This window comes from Sceloporus occidentalis, unplaced genomic scaffold (assembly GCF_023333645.1).
Source record: "Sceloporus occidentalis isolate IW3139 unplaced genomic scaffold, rSceOcc1.0.p SCAF_4, whole genome shotgun sequence".
Lineage (NCBI taxonomy): Eukaryota > Metazoa > Chordata > Lepidosauria > Squamata > Phrynosomatidae > Sceloporus > Sceloporus occidentalis.
In genome coordinates this window covers 19301300-19327696 of record NW_028316984.1, presented here as the reverse complement: position 1 = coordinate 19327696, position 26397 = coordinate 19301300, and the positions used below count along the sequence as shown (strand labels likewise).

General features: G+C 40.8%; 1 protein-coding gene across 2 annotated transcripts in view; it reads left to right on the top strand.

The window, feature by feature from the left end:
- Positions 1-26397, top strand: part of PARD3B (par-3 family cell polarity regulator beta) — a 574817-nt gene that overhangs the window by 374996 nt on the left and 173424 nt on the right. For both annotated transcript variants that reach the window (XM_089519344.1, XM_089519343.1), the window contains exon 19: positions 17566-17676. In XM_089519344.1, coding sequence (XP_089375470.1) covers positions 17566-17676 — 111 coding nt within the window. The remainder of the gene's footprint in view (positions 1-17565; positions 17677-26397) is intronic.

Below are 26397 nucleotides of genomic sequence, written 5' to 3'. Positions count from 1 at the left end.
AAGGATCCAGAATTTATTTTCAAAAACTGCTTAAAGAATGAATTCATAAGATGGTGCCCTCTTCTCCATGTTCTCATACATCCTTCACATCCTGTTTAGCTAAGAGTTATTTAAAATAATTACTGTATTGGAATGTCAAGGTGATGGAAGCTCAAGTTCATAAGATTAGACTTTTCTCTGATCAGTTTTCTACTCCAAAAGTACAACTCACAGGTGACTATTTCCCAAACTAGACATGTCATACTGAGCATGGAGCAAGCTTGTTTTCTGCTGCTCCAGCCTCTAAGATATGGAGCAATGGATTCAGATTGGAGGCTTCAGCTAAACATTAGGAAGAACTTCTTGATGGTAAGAGCTGTTTGACAGTGGAACATTCTGCCTCAGAGAGTGGTGGAGACTCCAGTGGTTAGATGACCATCTCTCAGGGGTGCTTTGAGTGTGTATTCCTGCATGGCAGGGGGTTGTCATCTCTTCTAACTCTATGATTGTATGATTCTATGAAATATTTTGGTAAGACAGGTATTTTTCATAAAGAACTTCTGTCAATGATCTGATCTGCCATAATAACAGGGGAAGGCTTAAGGATAGTCAGAAAGGACATGTTATTTCCTTCCTCTCCAAACCAACCAAAGTCCCTATACCAAAAAAAACCCAAGACATGAACAAAACAACCAAAGGGTTCTGGTAAAAACTAAAAAAGAATAACAGCACCCTGGAGCAAAAAAATGTGTTATCTAAAAGGGTAAAATTACCCCACTGAAAGATCTAAAATGCTAAGGGTGAATAAAATATCCAAAATACAAATCCAGAGAAACCAAACCCTGGTAAAAAGCCAATAAAACCACAGAAAGGGTGAAGAAAAGCCCCCTCTATATTTTTCTTTTGGCAGTTATAAACAATACTATATACAAAACAAAAGGCCAGACACATTTCGACCTACATCTTTCTTCAGTGGCCTGTCAATGTTTAAAATATAAAAAGTATAATAACTCCTTAGCAAACAATGTAACTTTGCTGAATTCAAAAGCTGCAGTGAGCTTGAACTGCTCTCAGAGTGTCTTCTAAAACCAGGTTCTGGTAATGAGCTTAATCCTGCTAAAACTCAAGGAAAAATCCTAGGGAAACGCATAGGGTGTGGAGTAACAATACAAATCTGAAAATGGGGCAGGGAAGAGAGAAAGGTGTATGCTGCAATATTTTGTGTTGCAGATCCCATTGGTTGCCTTTTCATTTCGTGCAGCATTAATGATTGTGCTAAAACATCTGTAAGCATCTCTCTACCTCTGCCTTTTAAAATATATATTTTGAAATAGATTTCATCTCCCTCTAGTTTTGTGCTTGCTGATTTCACTTCATTCCATCTCACCCATTCCAACTTCCAAGTACTTAGGTAATGAATAAGTGCATTTCATTTTTTTGCAAATGATCAATTTGTCTTATTCTAGTCAAATAGATGATATGTTTGTTCCAAAACCTTGGGATGTCCAAGCATTGTTGACAAATACGTTCTTTTAATCTACTGGTTGCTTTCACTTTTTGCAGCCATATTACTACCAGGTGTTGTAAGACAATTTCAGAGAATTCTTTAGTCAGATGAAACTTCCTTCTCTTGATGTCCCCAACTGCAAACACATTTGCTTGAAGAATCATTATTATAGTGCATATGAACCAGTGTTGGTCATTGTTCATTGAAGGTGTAAAATTATTATTATTATTATTATTATTATTATTATTATTATTATTGAGGCAGCTTGTTTGTCAGTTTAGTGTGAATATACATCAGTACCTAATTACATACAAATACCCTATCATATCTAACAGGTGCTTCTTTTTAGCAGTTTCAATGTGTGTTAGATATTATGGTAACTAATTGATGATAGAAAAAGGGATAATGTGTTTTGCAGACTTTGACAAATAATTATGAGTGTAGTAGCAACAGCACAGTTCTTGCAGATATGTACTGCTGTTCCAGCTCCACACTTAGAAAGGAGGAACCAAAAGGCTAAGATCACGATTGCAGGATCTCAAATCTACCCCAGTAGCTGACATTTTTGTCATCCTGATGGCCACACAAACAAGACGTTCTGGGCAGTCACACATTCCTGGTCCAGCTTGATATACATAATATACATAATTGGACTGGCTATGTTCATGTTCATGTTTGAGTCAAATGTTGGGATAGGGTGGCAGTGGAAGAATCTACCCAAAGCACTTATTAAAAACTACATTTTTCCTGTTCCAGCAAAAAGTCTGCACTGCACACAGTAGGGAAGTAGAACAAATGTCTGCGATATGGCACATACCATATTTACTCCTTTACATGGAGGAAGAGGAGAAGAAGGAATGATTGTGACAGTGTTGATGCAGAAGATGCACGGGAAGATCATATATGTAGTGTTGAAGGGGATGAAGGTAAATTAACACAAAGCAACTAGCTACTCCAGTCACACACTCTCTCACACCCGCATACATCATTCACACCCAGGTATACACCTTCTCTATTCTCTCTCCCCAGCAACACATGTCACCCATTGTCTTATTATTTCTTCTCCTATCATTGCTGCTGCACTGTTCGCAACCAATGCCACCTCCATCACTGCTGCTGTTGCTCCTACTGTCCTGCTCCTCTCTGCTGGAATGAAGAGGTGAATAGATGAGTGAATGAGTAATTCTACTTGTGTGTGTGTGGAAGGAATGAGCTAATGAATAGTATTCAAGTGATTTTTTTCCTTACTGAATCCTTTGAAGAAAGTGGAATTTAGGATGTGAGTGGGGCAGAGAAGGAAGTGCTGAGAATGTTGAAAATATTTTTTAAAAGAGGTTTAAAAATGAATTATCCATGTGCCAGGAAACTTAGCAAAATTAGGACTTGATAAACCATCACCATCATCCTCCCCTAAGGTGAAGAAAAAAATGGGGTGAGTTATTGGCATATTACGAATATGGTGCAAGTCTTTGTGTTTTTCTTGCAAAGTTAAATTGCAATTTGGTCATAGCCATGTAGGCCATTTTCCCTCTTTCCCATCTTCAGTGTCCTTTCTATCCAACAGCCTAGTAAGAGTTCCATGGCTAATAAATAAGAAGCTTTAGGATCCTTAGCTATCAGACGTTACCACTCACAGTACTCTTAGGAGGGAGCCATAAGGTGGGATTTACTTACTTAAGCACTTTCGGTTATCCCTTTTTTTCCACAATAAATATTTTCTGTCTCCTTATAAGACTTGCCCAAAAAGTGTTGAGCTGGAGAAGGAGTGTCAGTTTCTTCTGCTCAGTCTCATGTGACAGTGTACCCCCTTTCCCCATCAGTGGGGTAGCTAATTTCCCCTAGCATGGCAGCTCTACCTTGCCCCTTGTAAAATGCACAGAACTACCCTTTCTTTCCAGTTACCTTGGCATGAGTCCTTTTTATCTTCTTCAGGAGGATAGTGATACTATTTCCCAGGGGCATCACTACGGGTGTGCGGGAGTGTGAACTACACTAGTTGATACCCTAAATGTGGGGTGACACAGCTGCTCTGTAAACATTTATCTGTTGGCAGAAATGGAGTGTGGTGTTTGCTTGTATCCCTTTAAAGTGATGGCGCTCAGTGGAAGAGATTATGTGACTGGGGTGCAACTCAGTAGAAGGAGAAAGGAGAGTTGTTGTTTTTTAATTAATGTTTAAAAGAAAGTAACAATTTAAAAATTGTTACATTATTCTTAATTTATTTTCTTTAAAAACATCACAGCTTACACTTTAACCACATTAGACAACATACATGTAAATATATGTAGGCTGTGCATATGATATTGTAATTTAAAGGAATATTTTTAATTTTGCTAGTGGTTTATGTCACAATTATTACCATTAGATTCAGTGATATATGGGAATTACGATTTATGAGTAACATTATTACAAAAAACATTACTAAGGATTCTGTATGGGATGGTATTAAAGGAGGTCAATGGTGGTGGGGGGGGGGGTGACACTATGAGTTATTGCACTAGGTGATGGCAACCCGAGTGATGCCACTTCTACTCCCTTCAAAACTTGCCAACATAGCAAACATAGACCAGGAACTCTTTCATACTACAGTTATAGCGCCGTGATTCTACTTTAGCTGCCCATCCTGTAGAATCATCCTAGGGTTTGGTAGCTTGGTCAGAGGCACCAGAGGAGTTACCTGGCTGAGGATCCTAAAGCTCCCCCTCCCAACTGCCAATCCCAGGATTGCATAGGATATTGCCATGGCATTTAAAGTGGAATCAAAGTGCAATAACTGTCTAAGGCAAAAGGGCCCCAGGCAAATGGGTATATCCAATGTCCTGGCACAAGCACTGCACATGTCCCTGTGCTCTACAATATCTATAGGACCCCCTGAGTCCGTGGACCCAGTGGCACCTCCTCAGTAGCTGCCATTGACCTAAGGCTGCATAAGCTATCCAGTGTTTTGAGTTTGAAGAAGAAGAAGAAGAAGAAGAAGAAGAGAGAATTCTTGCCATGTCAGTCATGCTTTCTTTGTCCTCAGTGCTTCACAAATACTGGCTCAGTTAATCCTGCAGCAGTTCAGTAACTAACCCCTAGTAAATTCAAGGCTGAGGGTGAGATTTGAAAAAAGAGATTCCTTGCTCATTTAGCCTGTGTGCCATTTCAGCTCTCAATTTCAAAGTGCCATCAGAAGGGCTTTTTTTGTTGAGATAGTCTGACTGACTCAAAGCAGTGATGTGTATTTAACTATAAGAGAGTGGGTCATCCCCTTCCTTTGGGATCCCTCTTTCAGACTTAGCTTTCCCAGCTATTATCATGCCCAATTTAAACAGCACCTTTGGACTGCAAAACATCTTACTCTTTCCTTTTCTCAGTCCAATTGCTGATTTTTGGACTGGCGGTGATTGTTTTGTACCACGTGCTAGGATAGAAATTGAACCCAATAGGCTACAAAAGGTAGGATCAGAGAAGCTGGATAAAGAGTCAGGTCTCCATGGATCATAGGGTTCTAATTGGTCCCGAGAGGGTCTCTGATCCAGCAGAGGAATCCTGCTGATGGAATGCAAAGGGAAGAGGAGTCTCTTTTTTTGGTCACGTCTCCCCTTTCCCCCTGAAATCTTCTTCAGTCCCCCTTGTGTGTGTGTATGTGTCTGTTTATGTTTGTATGTGCCTTCAAGTGACCTGTCAACTTATGGTGACTTTATGAATTTCATAGGATTTTCTTAGGCAAGGAATACTCAGGGAACATTTGGAGATGGTTTTCTATTTCCTTCCTCTGTAATATAGCCTAGAGCACCTGGTTTTCATTGGCAATCTCCTATCCAAGGAAAAGGTAGTCCCTTGACATGAATGTCTAGTTGTAACTGACTGTAGGGGGACAGTGCTGCTCTCTGTTACTAAGCCAAAGAGCCCACATTGTCCGAGGACTATTCTGGTGGTCATGTGGCCAGCATAACTGCACCAAATGCTGTTACCATCCCACCAAAGTGATACCTATTTATCTATTAGCATTTGCATAGTTTCAAACTGCTAGGTTGGCAGAAGCTGGGACTAGGACAAGAGCTCACCCCATCATGCAGCACTTGGGCCTCAAACTGCAAACTTTCCAATATCCGATCGTCAAAGTCGGCTTCTTAACCACTAAGCCACCACAACCCTCTTATACAATGGCACTGGGGGTTGCAAAGGAAGAAGGAATTTGGCAAAAAACACATTTGCATCCCCTTTTCAATGGAGTGTTCTGAGGGAAATTCTGTCAGAGAACTCTCTACATCCAGCCTGCATGCACACACACACACACACACTGTGGGTTTGGGTGACAGGCATATGGGTGTATCTTCTGTAAGGAAGAGTAATGTATACTTCCAGCACCCATTTGCCTGTCACCCAAAGCAACAGTTCCATGACTCCTCTTCCTAGTCATGTGTTGCTAGTTTTCCCCCCTTTCCCCTGTAAAGATGGCAGTCTGGTGATATGACAAGTACCTATATGGCAATAGTTCCAACCTCATTTTGTGAACAGAACATCAGGAGGGTCTCTTGGTTTGTACTGGACCAGGACTCTGAGAGGCCAGGGTTCAGATCCATACCAAGCTATGGAAATCCACTGGGTAATTTGGGCAACTCAAACACTCTGTAACCAAGAGGGAGACAGTGGCAAACCTCCTGATCTGGCCAGCAAAACCTTACAGTAGGGTTCCCACAAGCTGGAGGCTCCTTGAAGGCACAGGGCAACAACAGTGTAAGAAAAGAAAACATGCTTGCATCTGACCTCTTTTAAGAAACAATAGTTTTATATTACCAATGTAAAGGAAGACAGAGAGGATGGGGGGAAGAATAGTTCAAATAACTAAAGAGATCTAAATGGTTAAGCATTATCTAGCCATGCTTTATTTTGAACAAAGGCTAGTTTGTATGTCTTCCAGTATGTATTTTATGTATTGTTGTTCTCACCTCGGGTGGAAGACTGGGTGTCTGGACACAAAATATGTGCCTGCTTCACTGTGATTCACAGTGTGTTGTTTCTCCCACCCCAGGGTCCCCATACAATCATTTCTGCAGGGTCTGTAAAATTGCAGTGCGCGGTACCCATAATTTTTGCCCAGTAAGTAAGAACATAACCAGAAAGCTTTTAGGTAGTTAGAAAACCACTAAAAATGTAAAAGATTTCTTTCATTAACACTCCTATTAACATAAATGTAAAATGAGTCTGGGCTGGTAATCACAGGCAGCCAGTCTGACTCACTCCGGCACTAATACCCTGTAAAAGCCTATGTATGAAAGTAATTAATCAAAGCACGGTGCCGCTCCAAGAGAGTATTTCTCCTGCTGTAAAGCAGAGTGATAAAATAACTTAAAACACACGGCAGTCATGGCAGTTAATAATCTTTTTATAGTCCCTGTGTGGACCTGAAAATCATACCTTATTAGTATCTTTATCTTTCTCTCTCACTTTTTACTTACATTTAAATTTAACATTGAAGCTCCCACCCCCTTTATGTATTTTTTTCCCCCAATCAGGTTGTAAACCTGCAATCACTTGCAGATTATGGAAAGTCTGAACAATACATAAACATACTGCACATCTCTTATACTATTGGCAAGAAAAGAAGAAGAGCCATGTCGGGGCAACCCAAAGGCCTATCTACTCCAGGACTCTGTTCCTCAATGGCCAACTGATTGCCTTTTGGGAGCCTATAAACTGGATCCCATAGCATAGGTGGGACAAAGTGCCTACCTCAAACATCAGATTTTTGAAGTGTGATGGAAGGGCAGCAAATGCTTTGTTATTTAATTGTTGTTGTTGCATGTTTACTGTCAAAGATGCAAAGAGCTGTTTGTGGGATTTTCTGGCTCATTTGCCAGAATGTCTTGCCTGCTTTGAGTACAATGTACCTTGACCTGGATAGGGAAAGGGTACCATTTCCTGGTCTGCCTCAGGCAGTGAATGTCTTCGTCTTGTCCAGCACCTTCCCAAACATCATTTCTCTTCTCCATCCTGTTGAAAATTGGCAACAGTGTGGGTGCAGCTCATTGTGTGTGTTGAGGAGTAAAAATGATCCCACATTCTGGTCCTTCATATGGTGGCTGCCCCCAATGTAATGTTTTCATCCAAACGTGACTATATTCCACTGGTTGTTTTCTTTCTCTTCTGCTTACTAAACCAGGCACTCCAACCCTTCCATTTTTGGTTAGAGCATTCTGTGATTTCCGTAGAAGTGTCTTGTACCTGTTGTTTCTCATGATATGCCTCTGGTGTGTGCATTTTCCACTTTGGCACTTAAGGCCTCTTGGACTGACTGACGAGTTTTATTATTGTATGCTCAGGGCCTGTCTCCAGCTGAAAAATTGGAAACATTGTTCCCTTCATCTTTAAGAGATTATTTAACCTGAACTGGATGCTTCCTACCTTATATTAGTTTGAAATGTCCTCTACAGCTTCTCTCTGTCCCCTGTTAAGCACCCACAGCCTCTTTTCTTTCTGGTAGAAATGGAGTGTATCCCAAAAATATTCTCCAGTGCCTAACAAATCTAAAGGCCCTCCTCTCTAGCCCAATATCATCAGGGTCAGTGTTGTTGTGCCCACCCCCCAACCACCATGCCTTGTGGGGGGGGGGGAGAGCAAGAAAATTAGTTCCTTCTTTTCCATTATTAGATTTAGCTTGGACAAAATCCAGTTTGTACACACGTAACTCTACAAATGGACACTGTGTAGGAGACCTGCTGTAGGCTGAATGAGGCCACTAGGAAGTAGAAAGTGGCAATAAGGCATTGGAGGTCAGAGCTGTGTGAGTCACACAACTTACATTTCACTTCCAAAATTTTCTGTAGTGCAGTGGAGGACACCAATACATTGCCAGCACTGAATTCAAATTCAGAGGCCTGGTTGGCTTCTGTATATGGAATTAGAGGAGGGCACTATCTTGCCCTTCTCTTCTAGCAATGTCTTTGTCTAGTCCTGTCTGTTTGTGGGGCGTGTGTGTGCACACGGACATATGAACATTGTGGAGCCTAGCTACTACCAGATCTCGTAAAGGTGACCTCGATGCACGTATGTACAACTTTCCGTGATTCTTCACTATTTTTCAGGGTAGACTTGTAAATGCCTACTTAAAGATATCCAGCAAAAATAACAACCCAGTGTCAGAGAGTTAGGCCTCTAAGAAAGCCCATCTCCCAAAAATGGGAGGGCTGACATGTACCCAGAAGAGATGCAGAAGAGATGCCAGTAGTCTGGAACTGCAGAGGGATATGAGTAGGCTGCTTTCTGGAGTAGGTTGCAGCAATTGCTGGGTTAAATCAAATAGTTAGAGCATACTTATTGACATGGTGGAAATCACATAAGTGTTTTCCTTACCATGTTCCCATTGATTTATTTTGTCTAATCTAGTTGGGAACAACAATTGGATTCACGAGTAGAGCAATACATGAGGTGGCCTATCTAAGAAAACTTGTTTTCCCAAGGAAGAACTATGTGGTATCTGAGCATGAATTGCCTGCAGCTCTCTCCTCTAATCAACATTCCAGTGAGTGAAAGAATAGAGAATCGCCATCAGTTGGAAATCACCATATATCCAAGCTGCCATGAACTATTTTTAATAGCAATTTTTTTCCTTACTAGCCAGTAAACATACACCTGAAAACATGCAGAAAGATTTTTCCTTTCCAGTCAGCAAGTAGCAACCCCAACCCCAGAATAAAGAAGACGAAAAACGCTTTTAACATTGTTCCCCCTAGGTCTAAGTCCTCTGCAGGTCCCTTTCTAAAAATTCAGCATTGCCTCCACTTTCCTGATAGGCCTCACTACAGCCTAACAACCATCTCTTTACAAAGCCAGGGTGAAAAAGCCTAGGAAGAACAGTCTTTCTCTCTTTGAAAAGAAATCCACTCCACACATTCTTCTCTCTTTACAAAAAAGATTCTTGTCACAATCCCATCTGCTTGTTTCTTTGTTTCTTATCTTAATACACTCCTCTCCCCATTTCTCTATGTTTATGAGAGAGGCAGAGAGAGGGACGACAGTTGCAACTGGTGTTCGGAAATGGGAAAAGGCTGAAAAAAATTGAAAGTATCCTCTGCTACAGTATGTCTCATCTAGTTGGTTAGTCTACAAAGCAGACTTTTCTGGTGTTGTGTAATAGAATTGGAAAGAAGTGAAAAATTGTATTGATAATGGTGTGAGCATGTGGCTCCAAGTCTGTGTTAAGATCTGGCAAAAGGGAAAGGAAACCTGTCTAGTGCCATTGAAAACTAGATCTCTGGCAAAAATCTGCTTCAGCAATACTGTAATGGAACATCCTTTTCTGAGCATTTTTGCTAATTGAAGGCAGAGATCTTCTCTTCCAGGCTTGTGGGCAAATGGGTTTGTTGGTGGCTGCACATAACCCCCCATTCTTCTCTTCCAAGCCTTGTCACTGCATCAGTAGGTGCAGCGATGAATGTGTTTGTGCTGTCTTCCCCCCCAACACACACACACACATATTTGCTTTATTTTTTGCTTCATGAAGTTTACAAATCACTTTGAATTTTTCCAAACACAGATCATTTCTACAGATGACACCATTCTAAGCCATGAGTTCTGTTGTTCATGCTCTTGTTGTTTCCCCCCCACCATGGTGACCTTTTGAATTCATGTTCTTTCCTCACAAAATGCTTCAAATACCGTTGTGCTCTCAGTGAGCTCCAGTGGCATCTCCTGATATGGGAGACCTAATTAACCAAAAGAATTCCCAGTTGCTGAATTTAGCTAGCAATCTGCTTGGGACTCTGTCCAGCAGATGTTTTTCCTGCATTAAAAGTCTAGGGACTTTGTAGACCTCCCTGCTCTTTAATCCTCAAAGTAAATATCAACACATTTGAGATGTGGAAACTGGCTCTTCAGCACAGAAATGAAATGTTACCATGGCCACCGCTTTTAGGTCCCGTATATATGAAATTCATTGCGGGCGCAACATAGTAGGCTCATAGTACAGCAAGTTAGTTTTCAGCCTGTCTCAAAATTAAAAGTGAAACAAAGAAAAGATGATGTCAGTGGGGTTAGGAATAATCTGTTTCTACCATCACCTGGGCAGTTCACAGAAAAAAAGAAATATTGCTTTCATCTGCATCAGAGATGATAAGGTACAATAACAAATATTCTTCTGTACAATTGCACATTTGGTATTCAAATGACAGAGCCAGTGTTTTGCAGTTTGGGGGAGGGCTCCTGAAACTAAGTCCTACAATCCTTTTTTGCTCCTAGCCAGAATTTTGTAACCCAGCTCCAGTGAGGGTGGGGGACTCCTGTTTCTTGTACAGCATCCAAGTGGTCTGCTAGCCAAAGTGCACCTCCTTGGAACACTCTGCACCCTTCTTTTTAGAGCACATTCGGGTATTTTAGAAGGTGCCATTTATACTGCCATTGCAAAACTTATTGGTTTGTATACCTGTAGCCAGCAGTGAGCCTTTACAACTTAGCCCACTTCTAGTTCTCAGGGTCTTGATGCTAAAACCAACATCAGAAAATGGAAATCCACTATAACTGTACAACCTGTTCTCAGGTACTGTACGTTGGCTTTCACATTAGGATGACTCATTCATTTTTGCTTTTTTGATGGCAAGTCACACAAAAGAGAATCCCTTCTGCTTTTGTATGCACACCTACTATGCACAGTGCATTTGGAATATTGTCTTTCCATTATAGGCAGCATGCTAATGGCTTTAGAGCTGAGGCTGCCTTCATAGTGCATTACAGGCTTGAGTCTGTGTCACCAAAACAGTGTGCAGAGTGGCATGAGGCCAAAATGTTATTAACATTATTCTCCCTTCCACCTTCTCTTTATAAAGGTTTTTTTTTGGGGGGGGGGGGGTCAATTCTGGAAACATTTCATATTCAAGTGCTTTGTTCCTTTTTTTCTACGTTCCTTCTTGCCTTACAAAATTAGCAATGTCTGACTAAAGGTTTGAGTCCAGTATCCTTCTGGTCTAGCACCCTTTTCCCACTGCAGCCAACCAGGCGGCCATGGAAAACTCAGAATCAAGACGTGGGGGGCAAAAGCACTCTCCTAGCAAATACAGTGGGGCCTTGGTATCCACTGGGGTTTAGGTCCAGGACCCCATGTATGCTCAAGTCCCATTATATACAACAGGGTAGTAAAATGCAGTAGTGTCCCTTGCATAAAATGGAAAAAATCAAGGTTTGCTTTTTGGAAATTAAAAAACAACAACATTAAGCCATGAATCTGTGGATGCAGAATCCATAGATACAGAGGGCTTATTGTACCCAAAAGCAAACTGCTTGTGTTGTTGTAGGTAGATGTTTGAGCCCCATGACTAGTACACTGCAGAAATAATGAAGCTTGAGACCACTTTAACTGCCCTGGCTCAATGCTAGGGAATTCTGGGAACTGTAGTTTTGTGAGACATTAAGCCTTCTTTGTTAGCAAGCTCTGGTGCCACAACAAACTACAGTTCCCAAAGTTCTCTAGCACTGAGCCAAAGTGGTCTCAAGATGAATTATTTCTGCAGTCTGTTCTGACCTACTGTTAGCCTTATCTGCCATGAATTTGTGTAGCCCTCTAATAAGATAAAAAAGGAGCATTTCTGTCATCACTGCATAATTACATAACTATGCAGGATAAAGGCATGAGCTCAAGGTACTGACCAGAGGATGTGCTTTCTGTTACACCTGATGAAAAGAATAAAGGGCAATGGACAGTATTTGGAAAAGTGAATTACCACCAGGTTTTCCAGCTTGACCTCCGAGGATGCTGATATCCCTCCCTCCCATGTATTTCTAAGTATAAAAGGCATATAGCTCATGCCTTCAAACTTACAATCTAAAAAGTCATGTCACAAAAGGAATCAGGGATGGGGAGAGGAAAGAGAAATAAGGCCACTCAAATGCACCTTCTCCATGAGGTTCCTCTCCCTAGTATAGAAGGAGTGCTGCTAGATGTTTACCTTGCAAGCCTTTAAGAAATCTACTGTTACTCTCTCAATTCTGCCACTTTTCTGTCTAATGCTGCTGTTATTTATTTCCTTTCCTACTCTGAATTCAGACAACATGTTTGTACTGTGAAGAAGAAGGTATACACACACACACACACACACACACACGCTGAAGGAGTCTTGTTAACTCTTGTTGCTCTAAACATTAGGTGGCTTTACTTTTTTAGGTCTGCCTTTCCACAGCTAGTAGAACTCTTTCCTGACAGATAATCGTAATCCTTTTTTCCTCTTTATTTATTTGCCACATGAAGACAAAATTTTCCCAAGAGGAATCCTTAATATTTGCTGCACGAGGATAACCTTGACATTTCAATGTGTTCATGATTGGGGTGTTGTACTGCTATAATGGTGTCCCATCATTTTTGAAGGAGTGCTTTGCTTTTACTGCACAAAGGGATTGCCTATAGTAGTCACTGAAAAACATGAAGCATAGAATAAAGCATGGTGCCATTTCATGTTTTCTGTGCCTTTCTTAGACTAGAAGAGAGAGATTTTAAAGAGATTTTTAGTGAAAGACAAAATAACTTTTTAGAGGTTTTCCATCCTGGGGCTTAGAGATTATATATTTAGCTGTGTAGGTGTACTGTGCGACTTTACACTGCTCCGGAGTGAAGCCAAGACAAGAACAGAAACTCATTTACTAACTGCTTCTTAGCTTACAATCTTCCTTGAATTTAGCAGTATCTTCTGGTAACAGAAATTATACTAGCAGATACCAGTGCCCTCATATGATTGTCATAGTTGCAGTGATTACACACACACACACACACACACAAAATATTCTTTTTCCTCTGTGCAAAAGAAACTATCTATATTTGAAAGGTGGAGTAGGGGGAAGAGACAAGTAATTTTTTTGTTGCTTCATTTCTTTTTATTATGTAATTGGTTTTGCCTTATTCCCTATAGTAATAGAAAACACTGAGGCAGTAATAGTTTTTAAAATCTATAAATGAAAAATCACATACTGTACCTAAGCCCTGCTTAAATGAAGCTGTGTTAGAAAGGAGGCGGCAATATCAAATGTGTGATCTGGAATGTGGCCAGGATGGAATGAACAATATCGGCTCCTTTAGCCATTGAATATGTATGTATTAGACAGGAGAGCTCTCTTTTCTGCTGCTATTAGATTCAGACCTTTCCAGAATTGGTTTGTGGGGCATTTTACACAGTGCATTTGATTATATTTGTGAAGTTGTATTATAAGGCTTATATTGAAATCTTCTTCTTTGTACTTTTTGGCAGATAATGGGATTTTGAGCAAATTAAGTTGTAGACAACAATCGTGTGATCTTTGGTCACATTGTGTTTGTGAGATATGTAAAGTGGTGCATGGTGTATTCTGGGTATATTAGCTTTCCACATACTTTTTTGGAGGGAGCTACTGTTGCACAGAACATCTCCGGACATGCTCCTTTTTGTTATTGTTCTTGTGTGCCTTCAAGCCATTTCTGTCTAATGGCAGCCCTAAGGCGACTCCATCATGGGGTTTTCTTAGCAAGATTTATTAAGAGGAGGTTGGCCATTGCCTTCCCCAGATGCAGAGCATGCAAGTTGCCCAAGATCATCCAGTGGGTTTCATGGCCAAGCTAGGAATAGAACCCTGGTCTCCAGATTTGTAGTCCATCACTCAAACCACTATGCCACAATGGTTTGCTCTTCTGGTTTCTTCTATGCTTTCTAGAAGTCCAAGTAAAAAGAGGGTTCTTCTACCAATGTGTTCCCCAACAGTAGGAGGAGACCAGAAAGCTGTGATTTTCCTGCAATGAAGGTTTTGCTCATTTTTTAAAGTGGTAATTGGCTCTCTTTCCACTTTTTTTTTTTTTTTTTTTTTTTTTGTGTTCTCTGATTATATTTAGGTTTTTGTCATTGTCTTCCCTCCCACATACCCCAGTTCCTTGTACTTTGGTGACACTCTATTAAAAGGAAACCACATCTTAGCACCCACGATTAGAAGAACTGAGCTAACAAAAACAAAATGTTTTAGGATCTGTATGGCACATTGAGAATGGAATCCTTTCCTAGATCCTTCCCCTTTGCTTCTTAAACAGTGACAATGTGGTGGCAGCTATTAGCTCACATGTCAGTGGAGTGGTGAATCTGTTTCAGATTTTCTGTAGTCTTGAAGGAACTCTCCAAAGAGCTGAACCTTGTCCTTTAAATAAATTTTACCACTTGGATAACTCTTTAAAGTTGTCCAAAACCTGGAGCAAATTCACTTCCTTGCCACAATGGTAGCTACTATCCACCAGTGATGGAGTCTTGAAACAATATGCTCAAGGGCTTATACAGTTGTACAAAAAAACTACAACAGTCTTGTACAAATTTTTCAAAGATTGTTGTCAGTTTTAGAGGCATGCAATTTTCCCCCACAGAGTACTTTGATACTCTGTGAACCCATTTCTGTTCTGCTGATGGTTTCAGTGATCCAGCCAGCATGGAGCATCTCCACTCTGCATGTGAATGTACTGTACTCACACTTTCACACACAATAGTCCCACAAATGAATGAGGATATCTATCTCATACAAATGCATCATGTTGAACTGTGGCATTCTTAGCTTGGTTGTTGGTGAGCGGTTTGTAGTGAACACTACAAACATGTCTGAGGCAGTGTGTTACTTTTTAGGGTCTAACTATGTTGTAGTCTACTGCAGTCTCACGGCTTGAACTCATTAGTAATTTGAGATATATAAGGTTGCACTGAAATGTTGGATTTCAGTGTTGGTCACTGGAGAAATGCCAACATACCAGAAAAATATTGCTCAGCCAACATGCTGCAGGCCATAGAGAGCTGTTTAATGAATAAAAGCGCATTTTTCTCCTTTTCAGAAAAGGAGATGAAAAATCACCTGTAGATTATGCTGATAAATACAGAATGTACTTATTTGGGAACATGGTTTTTTGGACTCCAGATTTCATGTAAATTTATCTGCAAGGTTACAGTACAGAAGAGATTAAATATGGCCCAAGGAGCAGGTGGTTCTGGTCTATGATACTGCCATTCTGATTAGTCATGTTATGAACATATAATGAGGGAATTAAGCGTAAATGGTGGGTGAACTGTAAAATATTCCACAAATATTTGTCATCGAAGACATTCTAAAAATACTTGTTGCCATCATGTTGGTGACTTACATTAACATTCTGGTGTAAGGCTTTGTTTGCTTATTTAGCTGTGCTGTTGTGGTGACTAGGGGAACAGAAGAGAAAGCCCTGTCTATATACCAGAGAATCCTGTGCTGCAGCCTCCCAGGTAGTTCAGGGACCTGCAGGACAGTTCTCTTGACTGTCCTGGCTTTCTCTCCTGTCCTCTTTTCCCATCACAGCTGTTTTACCCCACTGCTGGTGATTATGCCACCACATGGTTATCATGGCCCATAAATTTTATGGACACTTAGATGAATGATATCTGTATTTTAAAAGTGTAAGACACAAATTATAATTTTGGCAAGAGAACAGTTTAATAAAATTTGGTATTGTTGTTGCTGTGTGCCGTCAAATCATTTCTGATTTATGGCAACCCTAAGGTGAATGTATCACGGGGGTTTTCTGGAGCTGAGTGTGTGATTCACCCAAGGTCATCCAGTGGGTTTCCATAGCTGAGTGGAGACTCAGCCCCTGATCTCCAGAGTTTCAGTCGAACACTCAAACCACTACACCACACTGGCTCTCTAATTCAGTATCCAATTCAGTATCCAATTCAGTATCTATGTAACTCTGCTCTAATCTGCATTTCTCTCATTTTAAATCAGTGGTCCCCAAACTGTGCTCTTTAAGGGATTTTGGGCTTCAGTTCTATTTGGCAACATGTCTGAAACTTCTGGGAGCTGAAGTCCAAAATCTCTTAAAGATCACAGTTTGGGGACCGCTGTTTTAAATCCTACACTGTATTCTTACATGGTTTGGTTAAACTGTCAGGGAAGTAACTAAATGTTCAAATTCAGCAAGTAAAAGTAGAATAATGCATTGATTTAAATGATAGTAATAGTAATAGTAATAAAATTTATTCGGTCATTGACCAGTATAAAAACAAATCACACAGATTTAAATGATAAGTTTCAACTGTAGCCATTGTGATGCAAAAACCTTTCGCTCTGTTTCAAGCCACTTATAGTTTCCACTTGGGGGAAATAGATGTCTTAGCACACATGAACATTTACTTTTTGGAGGACCTATATATAGCCTGGAGAAAAGAAGGTTAAGAGGTGATATGATAGCCCTGTTTAAATATTTGAAAGGATGTCATATTGAGGAGGGAGCAAGCTTGTTTTCTGCTGCTCCAGAGAACAGGACCCGGAACAATGGATGCAAGCTACAGGAAAAGAGATTCCACCTGAACATTAGGAGGAACTTCCTGACAGTAAGGGCTGTTCGGCAGTGGAATGCACTTCCTCGGAAGGTGATAGAGTCTCCTTCCTTGGAGGTCTTTAAACAGAGGCTGGATGGCCATCTGTCAGGGATGCTTTGATTTGGATTTCCTGCATGGCAGGGGGTTGGACTGGATGGCCCTTGTGGTCTCTTCCAACTCTACGATTCTATGATTCTATGATTAGTGTCTAGAAGTTGTGTGTTTATAATGAAAAAAGACATCGCAACAGTGCCCCCCCCTTAAGTGAGCACTGTTTTGTTTATATAGAGGAGCACCATTTATATTGATACAGACTGGATAACAGCGGATACTGTGCAGCGACTTCAGTTCAAGAACATGGCACAGAGGTTCTGTGCCTTGGCTTGAGGGCTTCCAAGGATTACTTAGACACAAACTGTCCTTGGGGAAATGGAGCCCCTTCAGCTGCTTCAAAATTTATGCTAATAGTAGGATAGTATTTAAAAAATCTCATTCATTCAGCATCTTGAGAAATCTCTAGCATACATTAACTGATGGTATCTTAGAAAAAAATTAAGCTCCAAGTGTATGGAAAGTTAGTTAACTCATACTCTGAGGAATTTTTAGTTTATTGAATAATATTATCCACTTTATTTCAGTAGGCGTAGCTGAAATACAAATCACATTATACTGTTGTTTTAATCACCCAGTATGCATTTTGCATACTTTTCCTGCTATTTCTTCTCTCTCTCTTCATATGACCTTTCCCAATTTCTTAATCAGGTTTGGAAAGAAAAAAGAGGATAAAGGTGTGAAAGGGGATCAGAAAGCGAACTCCAAGCCTGGAACTCTCAAAGAAGAAGAATTGGAAAAGATGAAGGAGGAGCGGGAAAGGTGAGTGGAGGGGAGGGGAATGTGGTTCTTGCAATGTCTTCAGTGAGGAAGTAGGATGTGCCATTGCAGCAGGAAATCAGGAAAGCTACCCCAGAAATAGCATCCCAGATGTCTTGCCACCAATCTTACCAATCATTTCTCTCTTAAGAGAAACACATTTCCCCCTTTATTCAGACTTTTGCTGGCTCTTGCACAATAACAACTCATACATTGCTCTTCCTACACACCGCATTTGATTACTTTTCCCCCTTTATTGGTGACTTGCAAGGACCAGTCACTCAGTGAGTTTTATAACTTAATGGGTACTAGAGCCTAGACCTCTGAAGTCCCCATCAAGCATTCTATGCCACACTTTGCTCTCTGACTTTGTACATCACAGTTGCCATGTGCTGTGTGTCTGGCTGAACAAATTCCTTTGTTGACAAGGAATTAACTTGGAAATGTTTGACAATCATTCTATTGAGTAGAATTTCTTTATTTCTCTACTTCTTCAGAAAAACCAAAAAGTAAGTTCTCTGAGGATTGTATGGGGAGAAGGAAGGGGAGGAATTAGGAGCACTATGCAAATCCCTGCACAGCATCTTTGATCAATCTGGCATTATAGAGAGATCCTGTATGCCCTGGGCATGACTCATAACCCTCATACTTGTGCTAATGACAGCTAGGCATTACTTGGTAGGGGGTAGGAAAACAACAGTATGAAATTCTTTGCAACTAATTGTACTCTGAAATTCACCTCCTCATATTGTGCCCTAATCAGACAATCATTTCTGAGCATGATAATCTGCTCCCCAAATCTGTTGTCCTGTGCAACATCTCACCTGAGAAACAGCTTAATTAACTTCAAGTTTTATTGTGGATTCATGGAACACAGGAGTATCTATATGTTCAAAAGCTAGAATGGTTCCTTTGATTCTAATATTTTACATTGCCAATGCAGCTTCTAAAGCCATGTTATGGGGTTTGCCTCTAGAATAAAATTTGACTTCCTATTGCCTTTGCCTAAAAATAGAGATTAGTTGACAGGGTTTGGGGCCTTCAGTTGCCAATGTGCTCACATCATTGGTGAATGGGGTGGCAGTGTGGAGCTCCTTTATGGAGAGAGTTGGGTAAGACCTAAGACATAGAGGATAATATACTTCAGTCATATCCCTTTCCTTACATGTGATTATTTGACTACTTGGACTAGACTGTTCTTCATTTATTTGGGTTGTAGTATTTACTGTGTCCCTGTATGTGCACATCACAAAGACCAGAAACCTGCTAGTGGTTAAGGCTAGTATAATCAGGGTTTGCACAGTACATTATTGGGCATCGTGCAAGGAAATTTATTTGTGCAAAGGCTTTCCCCTGGCTGAGCAATGGCAACAAGGGCACAATAGTGCCCTGAACGCAGATAACCACTGGTTGGCTGTGGTAATGTGTCTGTCACTGTCCAGATGCCATTGTCCAGCTAGTGAGAAAGAAGCAGCATTCATCCTGTGGACCACTAGTAAAGCTTTCCTGCCTGATGACCTCTGGAACACTAGCAAGTTTGCCATGGGAAAGGAATGTTGACCAGAAAACCTGTGAAGGATCTAGTTGATACAAAATAAAGGTTAAATGGGTTTACTGATCACTTCTTTCTCCCCCCGCTCAAGTTTTCCATGTATCTTCTTGCACTGGAGACAGAGGTGGTCCTATTGTACTAAGGCAGGGGTTCCCAACCTTTTTGGCTCACTGAGCTCTTTTTAGCATCAATTTCTATGGCGGAGCTCCTAAGAGGCCTACCCTGTGTCTTACAAGTTAATAGTGTTTAGGAATAGTGTTACAAGGGAGGGTTAGGGTTAAGTGCACACAGAACCATAAGGGATCCTCAGAGAACAGGTTGGGAACCACTGCACTAAGGTGAGTAAGACCATATCTCTTACGTACCCCCTACTGTATTCCCAATGATGGTTCTAGGGAACCATCTATCCATCTCTCTTGAGATTGCCCTACATCGAGTTCTTTTATACTTAATCCAGAGTTAAGATTGTCTACTGAAACTGTCATTTTTGTCAATTCCATGGGAAAGCAATGATAGTGTTTGTACTTCTTGTGGAAATGTTAAGTATCCCCTGAGGGCACCAAACAGGGAATAAATATCCAATTCACACATGGTCATTCTGCACATACAACTGCCAGCTACCAGAGCTCTGTCCAACCATGCAGAGCTCCCTCTTCCTTATTTTCCTCAGGCACTGTCTTAGCCACACCCAGCTTTCCATGGATTCTTCCTCAGTACTGGTAAATATCAACCTCTCTACAACCCTAAACCTCTGCTAACCAGTTTTCCATGCCTCTGTTTCAGTTAGCCCTGTATGATGTTTCTGACTGAACTTCTTTCACATGTTTGGTTGCACACTTGGATATTTCTATATATATTTAAAAAAACTTCTTTATTCACTAAACTTGGAATCCTTCTGTAGTTAGTACTGGTATACACAGGTGAAATGATCCCTTAAGTTTCCCAATGCCTTGCAGGCTTCCTGTTGAGCTAATAATTCCCCCAAAACCCAAAGAAACACTGTCACTGTTGGGGGGAGCCCCTCACTTGTTTGGGTAACATCCCTTATCCAAAATGCTTGGGACCATAAGTGCTTTGGATTTCAGACATTTTTGGAATTTTCGAACATTTGCATATACATAATGAGATATCTTGGAGATGGGACTGAAGTATAAATGTGAAATTCATTTATGTTTCATATCTACCTTATACAAATATCCCCTAAAGTTAATTTTATGTGCAATATTTGTAATAATTGTGTGCATGAAATTTGGCTTTTGGTATCCATTGGGGTTTGGTTCCATGATCCCCTGTGGATACCAAAATTCGTGGGTGCTCAGGTCCCATTATACACAGCAGCATGGTAAAATGGTGTCTCTTATATAAAATAGCAAAATCAATGTTTTCTTTTTGGAATTATTATTTTTAAACAATATTTTCAAGCTATGGATAGTTAAATCCATGGATGCAGAATCAGTGGATACAGAGAGCTGACTGTACATTGAACCATCAGAAAGTGGCTGTGTCAGTATCTCAACAACCATGTAGACAATTTTGAATTTTGTGTATTTCAGATTTCCGGATAAGTGATACTCAAACTGTAACTGCATTTGTTTTAAAATGAACTGAATATAAAATACCTCCCCAAATTCCTTGTATGGCACAAAAGGCAGCATGTCTGATAGAGGTCATACTTATTAATAATATGCATGCCCAGTGGCTTTAATGAGCTAATTGGAGTTTGACTAAGATTTGCAGTAATGTCACTGGAATTTTTGTAGCATATGTCTTGTACTGGTAGCCTGAGTGTCATTGTCATACCTCCTCCTCCTCCTCCTCCTCTTCTAAAAAACATCTAACTCCCAGTCTGGATGCTGGCAATTTGAGAGGTATATGTCCTTCATTCTACAAAAGCCAATGTCTTTATTAGTATCCTGGCAAGCTAAGAAGTAAGCAGCCCATCTGTTAAAGGGCCAGTGTCATTTGCTAAAATGTTTGGCAGACTTAAAGGAATGATCCCGTCTGTTTCTGGGGCTAATGTTCCAATTGGACGTGGAGTAATTGTTGTTAACATTTCTTTCAGTGATAAATTCTCTTTCGAAATAGAATGTATTCCCTGGAGTGACAGTTAATTGGTAAGAACCTATTAAAAACAGTCAGTTCAATGCCTTTATAATTCTGGTTTATCTTCTCTAATAATTATTCACCTTTCTGACCTGGAAACGTTTGAGATTGAAATGGAGAACAGCAGGTGTGCTTAGAAGCTGATGAACCTAGATGATATTTTTAACTCATATATTTGATTCTTATCCTACAATTAATAAGAACAGAAATATCACCTTTTTCCACTGGGCAATTTCATCTCCTTTAATTGTATTTTAAGAGAGGAAAATGTTTATCATATAAGTCCCTAAAGGAAGTCTTTAAATTATACTACATAGGCAAGCACGTTATTTCTATTTTCTCTGTTATGTCCACATAGCACATTAACCTCACTTCTGTCTGATCACAGTGTTGGTTCACATTGCTGAGAATAGGGATCTTTTGTTATGGAAAATGTGTTTGTCACAAATTGTGTCCATTGTTTGAGAACGGAGCTTTCCAGGAATACTCTAGTATGCATGCAGAGTGCAGACCAACAATTTTACTTGCAGCCAACTGAGCCATGGGAGAGGCAGACCTGAACAGGTCTGAACAGAATAGCATAGGGAGAGCCTTGCTATATCATGTATGCTGCCATTTAGTGCAGCCAGTTTCTCAGGTGGATGTCCACCAGCAGGACAGGAGCACATATTCCTTACTGGGAAGCTCCTCCAGTCCTCTGATCATTTTGGTAATCCTTTTCTGCATCTGAATCAATGTCATAAGATAGGCTTCAGATTCTTGCTGCCTGTGCTACCTGTACCACACATTGATTGCCGCTCTTCTTTTTGTGGTTGCCTGCTGGTACTATAATTTCTGTGTTTAAAGAGTATATTCATATTCTTTGGCAACTGCAGTGTCACTGTGTCACACAGACTTTGGCCTAAATTCTTTTTTTAGTCCTAACTAGGGCCTGTTACAGACAGCCAAAATAAAGCTGCTTTGAGTCACAGTGGAGGTATGGTGTTTCAATGATGCAAGAGTCCAGAAGCCACACCAAAACCACGCTCCAGTCCTTAGGGCTGGAGCGTGGCTTTGGTGCGATTTCTGGACTCTTAGGACGCATGCATCATTGAAACACCATATCTCCACTGTGACTCGAAGCAGCTTTATTTTGGCTGTCTGTAACAGGCCTAGGGCAGACATACTGAATCCAGTAGATTTATTTACTTGTTGACTCACCATTCAGCAGTTGATTGAATGGTCTACTCTAGTTGTGACCAGAGACACAGAGTGCTGTAGCTGTTTGATTGCTGGACTCTGGAGACCATATCTCAGCCATGGAAACTCACTGAGTGGCTCTAGGCATGCCACATTCTCCCAGTCTCAGAGGAAGGCAAAGGCAAACCCTCTCTGAACAAATCTTACCAAGAAAACTGTGTGATAGGTTGACCTTAGGGTATCCATAAGTTGGAAATAATTTGAAGGCACACAACAACAATTGTGACTATCCAACAGGATGCTGGTCTCTGTATATGTGTCTCCATGTGCGTGTGCATATAGGAGTTCTGGTCGTGTGTGTTTTTTAAAATTAAATTTATCCAGATAAATTTTCAAAACAATGTAAACCCATCTTCTGAAATGGGAATGTGTGGATATGAAGGGAGGGATAGAAATCCCATAAAATATGGTCTTTAAAGGGGAAGAAATGTTACCAACACAAAAGAACTTCCAGCTCATTAATGGGGTTTCCTTTCATATACATTGTTAAAATGGGATAAATTAAAACAGAGAAAGTGGATTTTGCAACTCTGCTGCTGGATTCATTCATCCCAAAACAGATAGTGCTTAAGATGTTGATGCACGTGGCTGGAATGCCTTCAGTATGACCATGACATCCTTGCAAGAACCTAGATTTCATTAGTGCAGAGTTGCTGTTCATGTGCTGGAAATGAAGCAAATGAAGATATCTAGAGTAGAACTGGCCCTCAGATGTTGTTGGATTACAACACCTTTCATCCCTTACCCCTGACTGCTGGCTAGGACTGAAGGGAACTGCAGTCCAACATTTTTAGAAAGACCCTGGCCTAGAGCTGCAGGAGTTTGTTCTGTTTGCTTCCTCAGCATCTGATACCTTGAGCTCATTGCGTGAGCCGGTTTGACCTACTAGTTTTAGCATTGGACTACGACTCTGGAGATCAGGGTTCAAATCTTCGCTTGAGCATAAAAACGCACTGAATGACCTTGGGCAAGTCACATGCTCTCAGCCTTAGAAGATGGCAATAAAAAAAAAACCTCTGAAGAAACATGCCAAGAAAACCCTATGACAGGTTTGCCTTAGGGTCACCATAAGCCAAAATGGACTTGGAGCAGCAGCAGCAGCAACAAGCTACATGCATTATAGAACTCTCATGAAGATCCCTGGACTGAGTTGATATAGAAGTTCTGTCTTTACTATGGACGACTTGAGAGAGCTCCTCTGCAGATACAAATCACCAAATGATGCTTCAAGCAGCCGACATGTTTGTGTGAACTGGTCCCTATAGAAGGCAAAGGTGAAGTAACTCAAGTTCCTAACTTAGCGTGCAATGGTGGCAGATAAAAATAATATATTGCCCAGTTCTTGCAAAAGTAGCAGATGATTTTATCAATAATAAAAAGAAAAGCAGGCTTTCTTGTGACATATGACTATGGGGAAAAATGCAGTAGGGATTGACTAAGATAAACTTCAAGTTATCCAGTTGAGTGGAACTTTAGTGCTTTATGTTTTTATTGACTGTTCACCTAATGATGGCTTACACAGACAGTAAAGATGAGTTTTATAACTCTGCCCCAAGATTCACTAATCCCATAATGTATAATGTAATTCAGTTCTAAGATTTTAATGCACATATTGGCAACGACAACCACACAGTGAATCTGTGCCATAGATCTTGCTGCTACTATGACTTCACTTGCTGCATACTTTGTCTTGCCTACTGAACGGACCATGATTTACAAAAGATTTACTAGAATTTAGGCTCTGCACACTCAGCCGCTCATGCCTTACTAGGAGAAAAAAATAATTTATAGTAAATCTAACAATTGCAGTGCCTAAATATAGAAGGAAAATCATGTGCAAAAGCCACACAAAGAACTTGGCTTTGTATGTGATTTTAATTGCTTTCCTAATTACTGACATTGGTAAAAAGTATATTAACCTTCTACAGTTAACTTTCCATGCCTGGTAACATGATAGATTATTTTCTTGTTGTGCTGTTGAATGTAGCATAAAGTGTAGCTGTTGAATGGGGATAAAGAAAGGATTTATCTATGACCAAATGCCCCAACCTGTTTCTGTGGCATTTTCCTGAAAAGATACTATAATAACTCCTAGCAACCCCCATCACCCTCTGGGAGATTGAGGCATCCATTACACGGCACTGGTGGAAAGGGTCAGTGTAGCAATGTTGTTATTGTTGTTCACTTGTTGCAGGGCACAAGATCCACATCATATATATTCCACTTCTGGTAGCCTTCCAAATCTGAAAGCCATCTATTCACAGATTACTGCTGGATTTGTTGCTGTTGTGTGTCTTCAGGTTCTTCTGACTTATGGCAACTCTAAGGTGAACCTATCATGGGGTTATCTTGGCAAGATTCATTTAGAGGTTTGCCATTGCTTCCCCTGAGGCTGAGAGCATATGACTTGTCCAAGGTCAGTTAGGGGCTGTGCAGACCACCCCTAAGGGGCAACCTACAGCTGCCTTCAGGTGCACTGGATCGTGGCCACGGCAACTGCATACTATGGCCCTGGTCCAGACTTTCCAGGGTGCAAAAAGGAGATTCAAAAAGTGGCTCTTTTTTGTGCCCTGGAAAGGGCGCAATAGCCATGGTGCTGTGGCTCGAAGGTGCTCCTTTGGCGCTGCGTCATGTGGATGCAGTGGCAGAGGAGCACCATGATGCCATGTGCAGTGCAGTGTGGCGCACGGCATCACGATGCTCTGGGGGAGGAGCTGGGGTGTGCGTCATGTAGACGCTACACCCCGACTCTGCCCCCAGGCGGGCCCAAACTGCCAGTCTGCACAGGGCCTTAGTGGATTTCATGGCCAAGCGAGGATTTGAACCATGTTCTCCAGAGTCATAGTCCAACACTCAAACCACTATGCCATGCTGGTTCTCATTACTCATTACTGCTGGGTAGGAAGTGTATTTTCAGATCGAAAAAATAATTGCCATCCACTGATGGGAAAGGAGCCTCCAAGCAGCTCTAACTGTTAGGGAAGAAGGAATCAGATCCAAGTCAGATCACACTTGGCTACTTCTGCCAGCCATTACATCAGGAGAATAAAAATACATTTGGTCTAATCAGCAATGAGCCAGAAAAGGGTCGTCTTTTGTGTAACCCAGAACAACAATATCAGTTTATCTACTTGAAGGAGCTACTGCAGGTCTGTCCTTTGACAAGATTGCAACTGGAATCCCTTTATAACCTGGTTTTCATATATCAGCCTGGCTATCTGGGTCATCAGTTTTTGAATTGAGCAAAGACTGCTGTATGAAAGATAGTCCAGCTGAAAACTTCTCTGACTCTCTGGAATGATTATTAAAACTACAACCAGCTCATGCTGCCTGGGGCTTGTGGGAATTGTAGCCCAACAGTGTCTGGAAGGCTACAGATTCCCCTTTGTTGTACAAAAATGTGCATGCAAATTTTAGGTTACCATGCTTTCTCTATAAAAGCATTTTAAATTCTTAACAAGGGCTGGTCAGATTTGTAGCCTGAGGATATACCCTCAGTAATACCTCGGAAATGAATGTGTGGATTTAAGTGGTTAATAAATATTTTAGGACATGAACCACTGCATTTTTTGTAATTAACTGTATTTGTATTCCTTTGAATACTGACTTGTTAGCTCAACCGACTATAACTGTATTCCCCCCCCCCTCTTTTCTAACTTCTTTCAGCTTTCACTTTTTTCCATAAGTTGTATTTCTCTGAATGGATATAAAATACGTTAAGAACATCATAACATAGATCATTTAGTATGAATTTGTTTTGTTTTGTTTTTCACTGTGCTTAGTACTTGATTCATCACACTACTGGGATCACTAGCCTGTCCTAATCCAAG